We start from the raw sequence: 9842 nt of genomic DNA, 5'->3' as shown, positions 1-9842 counted from the left end.
ACTAAGATTAACAATTCCGTCACTCACGATAATCAGAACTAAGTGTTTTAGATATTAAATTTTTAAAATAAAGAACGTAATAACAATTTAAATTTATTGAAATTCAAAACAAAAACTCACATTTTTTGATACTATGTATATCGTATCTCTTATTTTTAAATTTCACCATATTACAATATTAAATGAAACAGCAACCTTTGTCACACTGTGGCCTAAGCCCCACCAAGAATACGTTATATTTTAAATTTAAATTCGAATAAATGGAGACGACGTGTTCAAACCCGAGTCCGTTGAAGTTATCTTTTGAAAGCGGTTACTTTTCTACGAGACTCGTGGATTTTGCTTGGCTGAAAGTTAAGCATGCGCTTTGCTTTTGTGCAAATGAGCGAATATTTTGTTGTTGCCAAGCTGGCCAGAAATCTAGATTTCTCTCCCGACTTAAAAATCAACTGAATGCGTCATCGGCTGCGTCATCAATTCGGGATGACGACGCTTCGCAATTCCGATTCCGAATTCCCCTTCCTGATTCTCCAGTTGAAGCCCCGTCACAACGACATTCCCCAAACAAGCACACAAACTCGAACTTGTATATGTATCTTGTATCGCCAGCAAGCAGGAGTTTCATACTTTACTCACTTTAAAGTTTCAGATTCGCACGAAATTATAGAAGGCTAAGTTCTCGAAGTGAGTGAGTGGTCTTTCGATGGGCAATGCCTGATGCATGGTGATGATTTGGCATTTATAAAAAAAGTAGATTAAAATGTTGCACGTGATAAGCACGCCGATTGCACTGTCAAGGAAATTTCAAAAAATGATAATGTAATTAGCAATTTTGCAAAAAACTATATTTAGACAGGTTAACTGTACCTGGTTCAGGTAGGTTATTTAAATCGTTGTGCTGTTGGTTCTATTAATAATCGGACGACAATCGCAAAGATTCTTATATATAGAATCTGTTTTTATATTTATTCAAAATAAATATAAATAAATCATCATCTTCAACTAGGGAAGCAGAGATAAATATTTGTTGTGTATCAATACTAATAAATGTTTGTCTTTCCCCGACGTTAAGGTATATATATACATATATCTAACCTATGGAAATTCAATGCTTTCTAGTCCTAATGAATTTTAGCGGATCGGTGTAAAAACAATATGCGAACGGTAAACCGAATCGGGCATCACAGAAGATACACTCTCACTCTTTCGAGCGTGCAGTATATGATGGTATAAAACACAACAGGTTGTCGACGGTGTTTGGAGAAAGTGCTTATTGCCAACAATAATATCAGGTGCAATGACCACATACCTAACAGCCTAGGTTGATGGTTGGTTCGAGAAAATTGTATAAATTGTCATGGAAACGCGACTCTCTTTTTATGGCAAAACACACGAGGGAACTTGATCTGATTAAAACTCATTATATACCCTGGTGGGATTTTCCGACGAAAATATTTACTATGGAACTAGCAAATACCTTAAGCTTGTCCAACATTCGGCATTAGGCATTAGCTGCTAACCGTTAATAGAAACCATTAAAAACTTTCTTTTCATTACGAAGAGAAACATGACCATGTAATGAATAATGTCGTTGAACTTTAATGGTATTAGATTTATAGAGAAATATATACAAATATTATCTATTAAAGACAATTTTACTGAAGAAATATCATAGATATAATCGTATATTTAAAATTAAAATATTTATCTGATTTATTTTTATTCCCAGCCAAGTTTGTTTTATAAGAAACGATTTCGTTCCCATGGAAATTATCTTTAATGCTGTCTTTCAGATAGATATACTTCTTCAGTACATTCAGTTTGAAGGACACAACCACGGGTTCAAGTACAGCAAACACTTTCTCGGTCACACACAGCTCTGCGTAGGTGGTGAAAATTGCTGCCCTTTTTTCCGGGTCTCAATTCATTCCCAGATGCGTTTCCCAGATGCCAGCATGCTTGGGATTAGGCATTGTCCAAAATATTTGTAAGGAAGAGATACCCCGCCGAAGTAGTATTGATGTATTCTCGGCACACATGCTTGGAAAAATTATTACCAGTCACGGCGTGGGAACTGAACCAAAGATCTACCAGGATCAATGTAGAGTATTGCCATTTCTGGATGTAAGGATTTGTAATTTGCGACATATTCCTAATACGGGTAGCACCGGCATTTCCCAGGTGAAAATTGTACAACAAAAATAGTGGTCACCCTGCTATTCAAGGTAACAATCCACAGCAAAAAATTAGCTTGTCATAGAGAATGGATTTTTCAAGAAAAAATTAACCCCTTATTCTCATCTTGGACACAAAAGAAAGTGAGGTACAGGCTGCAGTACACCATTAACCCTGTCAACCCCTAAATAACAATTGTTTGAGCTATCAAAAGGATATTTTTCAATAAAATATTATCCAAAATAGTTTCATTGCGGGTATACCCTTTCTTTGAGATATGGTTTGTTATGCATATGTGCTTTTCCAGGCTTGAGAAAAACCCATTCCTAAAGGGCACAACAATTTCACAGTTTTCCACACAAAAGTGAAGGAGAATCCACATTTATGAATGGAAAATATCCTTTAATCTTATCTCCATGGGGTGGGTTTTGACCGAAATTTTTGTCAAGTTTTCACATTTTTCACGATAGATTCAAACGAACTTTGGCCCTTTTATCCAATTTTGTAATTGCGCCGTTTATTTGGCCATTGTATTTTCTCGCGACCCTGTTTCACCTGGGATAAGCCCTATCTTTTGTTCTTTTATGACACTAAACTAGCTGGAAAACCTCTTTTTTTTATATTGTCATCATTGTTACAGTTTTTTATAAAGAAAAAAAATTTTAAGAAAAAAAATATGCGCAATAAACGATGATTTAATCATGCAATCAAGGTTCCGATAAGGTTTATTTTTTTTGTAATATTTTTTGTTGGATTTTAATTGAATTGCCCCAAAAGTTTGCTACGCTCGCTGGGTGGTCAATCTTAAAGCAATCTTTTGAGATTCACGCCTTTGTTGTCCCGCTTAGCCCGCGCGTAAGTTAATCCAAAAAACAAGTTTTCTGTAGGAAGATTTCAGTCTTTCGAGTGACTGATTCAGCATCCCTTAATGAAATTCTACGCTACTACGCACTAAAAACAGCCTGCAGTCGAAAAGGACCTACAAATGGTCCTGTGCACCACCTGCTTCCTGTGCCTGCTGCTGAGATTTCGGAGATATCCTTGCAGCTGAATATATGAGAATGCGCCTACGCTTCTTATTAGGGTAGGTTCTCTGCCTGTTCGATGCCTTTGAAGGTCCTAAAAAAACGATATCAACTGTACACAAGCCGAGTTATAAAAATCCTACAAAATGAGGGTGAACTTTGTTACTATTAATCTTAAAAAGTGAATATTTTTAAGACAATTTACAGGTTTTTTGTGTTCATATCCAACTAAAACTCATACCCACAATTTGTATACATGAATTAATATATTTGCAAATATATAATATTGTATATGCTTATTTACACAGTTATAAATATATAGTTGTTTAAAGACATGTTTGTATGTACTATTGTTTAACAAATGCCTTGTGTGCATAACGTTTAATAAATTTATTTGAACGTTTGCAGAGTAAATATATTGTTTTTTTGTTCTTGTTGTTGTAATACCATTACTGCAATATTGTTTCGAATAATACACTGTAGACAGATATACCGTAATGTGGTAAAGGTACGTTGCTATAATAGATTCCAAAGTTCTCATAATATGTCTCGTTAAACGTTGGGTTTTTTTTCTAGGAATGCGTAGAATTGGAATGGGTTATTTATAGAGAGTTTATTAAGTACACCTGTAGCAGGACTTCTAACCGTATCAGTTTCAGAACGATTACAAAACAATATCCGAAACCTTCGCTTTAACTGAGAAACAATGTATTAAAATAACAGATTTCTTATTGGAAGTTCTCAAAAAATAAGCTTTAAGTGTTTGGAACTGCTAAAACTTAATTAAAATGTAAAGAAAATTAAGAAGTTTTATCTATTTACATTTAAGTTTTTGAAAGTAATAAACCGAAAACCGTAACCAAAGTATCTTTCTATGTTTTTTAACCGATTTCGATTTTAGTCCCTGATCTGTGGTTGTGTTGAAGCATTGGATACATTTTTTGGAAGAATTGACTTAGGAATATCCCGAGGTTTCGTTTTCGCTTTCCTCCACGATGGATTTCTTGTCCTCCGCCTTGCTGCGACCCGTGAATCTCTCGAAGATGGAGTGCTTGCTGATCTTTTTGCCCCCAGAAGCTGCCTTGAAGGATCCCCAGGGGACCTTTCCAGCCTCGGAAGTAGTCATCAGGATGGAGTACGATGAGCAGACCTCACCCTCTTTGCTGTTGCGAATTCCGTATAGGAAGTACACCACCATACCAATGCAAACCCAAACGAAGAAGCGCACCCAAGTCACAGCATCCAGGTGGACCATCAGCAGAATGTTACAGAAGATTCCCAATGCCGGAACAAAAGGAACCAAGGGTACTTTGAAGATCAGGCCACGGGTGTTCTGGTTGTGGACAGCTATTACAGCCACACAGGTACTAGCAGCGAAGATGATAAATCCGTAGATGATCAGGGCCCACCAGGTGCCCGTATACAGTTGCGTCCACGATACCTTCAGCTCCACACAGATGGCGAAGCTCAAAAAGATAAACAGCATTACGGCAAAGGAAACCACGGAACCAGGTTCAAAGCGTCCTAGCAAAGGTTCCAGACATCTGAATTGGGCCTTCAATCTTCCTGCTAGAACTTCCTCAATCATCTCACTTGTGGGCGAAGATGTATCCATGCTGGACTGAGATGCCAAATCCTCATCATCATCGTCGTCATCGGGACTTCCGGCCACTGCTGGAACCCTGATAGTTGTATGAATCCTCTCCATAGGTCTATATCGAAGGATGATCACACTGGCCGAGACTATGGTGTAGGCCAGTAGGGTTCCAATGGACATAAACTCCACCAGCTTGGCCAGATCAAAGACCAAAGCCAAGCAGGCACTCATCACTCCGGATACCACTAGGTTCAGTAGGGGAACCTGGGTAGTGGGATTGATCTTGCCGAAACAACTAAAAAGCAATCCATCCGAGGCCATGGCATACATGCACCGCGGCAATGCAAAAAGAGATCCCAAAAGGGTGGTGGTCATTCCGCATAGAGCTCCGATGGAGATCAGGTACTTTGCCCAAGAGAGATTTAGTTGCCCAAATGCCTCCGGCAACGAGGCAGCCGGATTGATCTCGCTAATAGGAATCATTAGGGTCAGAGCAGCACTCACCAGGATATAACCCACTGTCACCACAAACAGGGAGATCACCGTGGCTACTGGTATGGAAACCGATGGGTTCTTGGCCTCCTCTCCGGAAGTGGCTATAGAATCGAAGCCAACAAAGGCATAGAAACATGTGGCTGCTCCCGCAATTACTCCTCCAATGCCATAAGGCAGGAAACCACCTTCCGCCTCAGACCAATTCTTGCCATCCGCATACCAGAATCCAACGCTGATCACCAAAACCATTACGGCTATATTGACCAGGGTGAGGAGACTGTTAAACACCGCCGTGGCCTTGACTCCTCCGGCTAGGGCAGCTGCATAAACTATGCAAACGAGAAAGGCCAAGATATCCGGATATTGGGCCAATCCAGGCTCATGGATTCCACCTGTTAGCTCCAGAGTTGTGTTGCCAATCCAACCACCCAGCATCGAGTCCACATATCCGCTCCAAGCTCTGGCTACCGATGCTGCTCCTAACATGTGCTCTAGCAGGATGTTCCAACCGATGACGAAGGCCCAGAACTCACCCATCGAGATGTAGGTGTACACATAAGCCGATCCCGCCTTGGGAACTCGAGTTCCAAATTCTGCGTAGCATAAAGCAGCCAGCATGGATATAAATCCGGCTAGGATAAAGGATAGTATAATGCCTGGTCCAGCCATCTCCTTGGCCACAGTTCCGGTGAGAACGTAGATGCCAGCGCCAACCATATGGCCGATGCCTGGGGGTAAACGGTATAGATAAGAACTTGTTTAGGGGGATGCTGATCAAATTTCTAGATTTTCTAAAGTAATAATTTTGGTGTTAAAGATTGAAGATAAGAAGTATCATATTTTATTCTTCTGTGGTGTGTTTTTAAATCTCCAGAGATTTTTGAACCCATCTGTACTTTGACTTATCTCTCTATCTCTATATTAAAGATTTTTTCCTTTGCGTTTTCTGAAAATACTTTCGAATTTAAGAAAACTTTGGATCTTTTGCTTAACAAAGACTGTTCGGAAAGTTGAATACAATATATAGCTTTTAGAATAGTAATCAATTATTAATCGCTTGACATTTTCCTAAAAAATGCATTTGAAAATATTTAAAAGAGGAATTAAATCATCTTTAAGGTTCCCCCAACTCCAAGTTCCTATCTAGCAGATGTTTGACAAAAAAAGAAAGGAAAACTTCAAAAAAGTCCTTCAAAGACCAAACATATTGTTCCTTGACTAAGCAAGAACATAAAAAACTAGCCGGTAATCGATTGATTAATTTTTAGTACCCAATAGAGCGATGTCGAAGGTGTTGAGGCATCGGTTCAGCGGCGTCTCCATGACGTCAGTGGGCACCGACTTGGTGCGATTCATTTTGGTGCATATTCCGGACAATATGTGCCTCAGAATAGCACGCCTTGAGCTGGGCATTCTAGTGGATTTAATAGAAACCAAGTACGAGGATTTTTACGCCCTTTAGGCCACTTTTAAGGATCAGAACTTAAGGATTTGTGGCTATTTTTTGTGGAATATTTTTTGCGGCACTCGGAACACTTTCACTTGTTGTACACAAACAGCTGTGACTGTATCGATTTTTGCATCAAATTCAAAAGCTCAATGTCCGAATTGCAGAATGTTTCCACATGGAAGGCAAGCAGCTTTTATCTCTGAGCTTTTTTTGAAGTGCGATAAAAAATGTTACACTAAATTTTCTACCCAATATTAGTAAGGAATATAAATTGTTATTAGTAAAACTTTAATTTTTAGTTTAACATCAAAACAATGCTTGCATGACCTAAAGCCTTAAAGTATACCTTTCCAAAAAAGTTTTCTCAAAGATTTAATAATTTTTAAACAACAAAAATCTGTGATTTAATATTATAGCATACTTTTGAAAAAGTCACCCAAGTTCATTAAAAACTTGCTTGTGTTTGTGTGTTTTTAAAACCGGAAATTCAATAGCCGTAACCATTTTCTTTGAGAAGATCGTTTTTACGCTTGCCAATCAATCGATCGACATTTATGGAATGCTGTTAAATGTTGAGTATTATTAATCGTTTTTGCCAAGTTATCGTCTGCACTGACTCGAACAAATTAGACCGTAATTTTATTAGACAGGCATCGAGGTTTAAACATAATGCGTAGAATTAATATGCATTTTCATGCATTACACAAGGTATATGGTTTAGATTTCAAGATGTTATATGGCCTTATTTATGATGGACTTTGCCTTAACTGGGGTTATATTGCTATTCTCATTTTTAAATTGATGTATAACCAGACGTAAACGTCAAAAACCATAAATAAGTAATTATTACTTACTTGGTTGTTAAGCATCGAAATTAATTTTATTTGCCATAAAGGTGTGCCTGAATGAACTATCAAAACTTGTTAGGGAACGAGTAATGTTAACTTTTGCCTATTTCTATGTTTTAAACTATGTCCGGTATTAACTTAAACGCGTCGACTGGACCTAGGCCACGAATTTGTTTTGACATCGGAATTGTCGGCTGATTATATGCAAGAATATGTGATCGTTCGTTGATCAACGCAATAGATATTTTGTCACACCCTTGATGGGACCGAAATTACATTTTCTATTATAACCATAAGTTGGTGTTTTTATGTGCAAGCCCACAACATTTCATTATGTTTTGAAAACGCTAATCAACCGAAGTATGTTTTTGGTAATCATGAAAGAAAAATCTAGTAGTTGCTATATTGCCGAATGGAAGATACCCGTTAAGGCCAAGAAATTTATATTTTTTTAACTGATTTTTAATGATGATTAATGTCAGGGATTTACTAATCATTTCGAGGAGAAGGCCATATAATCTCCTTAATCTCATGTAGATCTCAGGATTCTAATACATATTCCTTTGCTGATTAATTTAACTAACAACTTTATACCATTAGACTCTTCGAGTACCGGGTATGATTAAGTTGCCGTCTAGGTTACGTGATGTTTGTCAAAGGCAGAAGCGACTATGGCACCTCACCTACCTATCGCGCTAAGATCGTGCATGCATATGGGTATGGACTCGGATTTAGTGTGGATAGTCAGCTTACTATGGCTAAGGGAATTACCTTGCCATCCATCTCCATCCGTATTCTTCCCATGGCGACAGCTCCGATCGGCGCTTCACCATTACTATTACCATCTCGCCATGACCGTTGCCATTTGGCTAAAATCTATCAGCATCACGAAGCGGACGCTGGGCTTCCAAAAAGTTTGAATACTAATACCTGTTAGGGATGACCAGGCGCATCGGTGCTCTTCGGCATCGGCTTTTCGGCGTCAACCTGTCCGCTATGCCGGCTTTAGTTGCATGACAACATCTCCATCTCCATCTCCATATGGCCAAAGTCTTCCCAACCCCCTCTTTGAACCCACAAACCTCTAGTATAGGTAGTTACAATGACGGATTTTGACTCTTTGGCCCTAAAAGCACACCGGCGAAGGTGCAGTTTTTCAGCTCAGTTTTCTGTTTTCATTATTTTCAGCTACGAAATGTGCCAGTCGCGCGCTTGGGTCAAGATGGCTAAGATGGCTAAGACGGCTAAGGCTCAGATGGGTAAGACTCCAAATGGCTAAGACGGCGGCGTGTGGCCGCTGCTCACGCGTCGCTCTGCCCACGAACTCCACATGAATGGAAAAAATTATTGGCTCCAGGCATTGGGCTACTGGATGCTCTACCTCTAAGCAATCAATTAAAAACTGTTTAAATTGATGATGGTGACATGATGCAACGATTACGCCCATTAAAGTATTGATCGTAATACCCTTAGGTACTTATTCCAGATATTATGATGACCTTGAGCCAGCACCCAATGCAGATGGCTCTAATGATCGAATAAAAATTAGGCAAAGGGTCAATGGCTGTAAATGAGTTTTCTTTGATTTCCTAAATGTTTCCATGATCAATAGCTGATTCCAAATCGGGTAATCAATCAGATTAATGATTTCCGAAACTTTTTATGTTCTTTTAAGGCAATTTGCTTTTCAAATTTCCCACCTTAAAAGCTTTTTAAAAAGTTAAAAACAATGCTAAATACAAACTAGGTACTTCCTATGATTACAGGATCAAATATATGAAATTTTAGGTATCTTAAATGATAAACAAATGACACATCGACATCTCTTACTTGTTTACTTATAAAACCGATTAAAATTCATATTCCACGTTCTCGTGTGTATATCTATCCCGTGATCCTATAACTTGTTTATTCCAGCAAACAAATTAAAATGTATTAACCATTTTATCAGATAAACTTTGACATTTTGAAACTTCACTTGAAAGCTGGTACTCTTCAGCTTTTTTTTTGTCAAATGCTTAGAAGATAAATCCTAATCTGAATTCTTTTTCAACTTATGTATACATTTATGTATTAACTGCGGTTTGTTAGCCGTTTAGTGGGGGGGAATAAATAAGCCCAACTTGCCAATAAATCGTACTACCCGAAGTCCAGTTCAGTGTGCGTGTATAAAACCACGAGCGACGTAAAATAAACAACAATATATGTATAAAGCTACTAGCATTGGTTGTTTTTTTTAAACTTTTTTTTTT

At 38.3% G+C, this 9842-nt stretch overlaps 1 protein-coding gene across 1 annotated transcript; it reads right to left on the bottom strand.

Annotated features, from left to right (window-relative positions):
- Nucleotides 1-3447: 3447 nt before the first annotated feature.
- Nucleotides 3448-6837, bottom strand: LOC108114714 (cationic amino acid transporter 4). The gene is made up of 2 exons (XM_017225816.1): nucleotides 6564-6837; nucleotides 3448-6020 (listed from the first exon to the last, which is right to left on the bottom strand). Exons 1-2 carry the CDS (start codon nucleotides 6703-6705, stop codon nucleotides 4156-4158), a joined length of 2007 nt encoding a protein of 668 aa, XP_017081305.1. The 5' UTR covers nucleotides 6706-6837; the 3' UTR covers nucleotides 3448-4155.
- Nucleotides 6838-9842: the final 3005 nt, after the last annotated feature.

Source organism: Drosophila eugracilis, unplaced genomic scaffold (assembly GCF_018153835.1).
Source record: "Drosophila eugracilis isolate 14026-0451.02 unplaced genomic scaffold, ASM1815383v1 contig_2154, whole genome shotgun sequence".
Lineage (NCBI taxonomy): Eukaryota > Metazoa > Arthropoda > Insecta > Diptera > Drosophilidae > Drosophila > Drosophila eugracilis.
The sequence above is the reverse complement of the archived record's forward strand: the minus strand, read 5'-3'. Positions and strand labels throughout refer to the sequence as shown.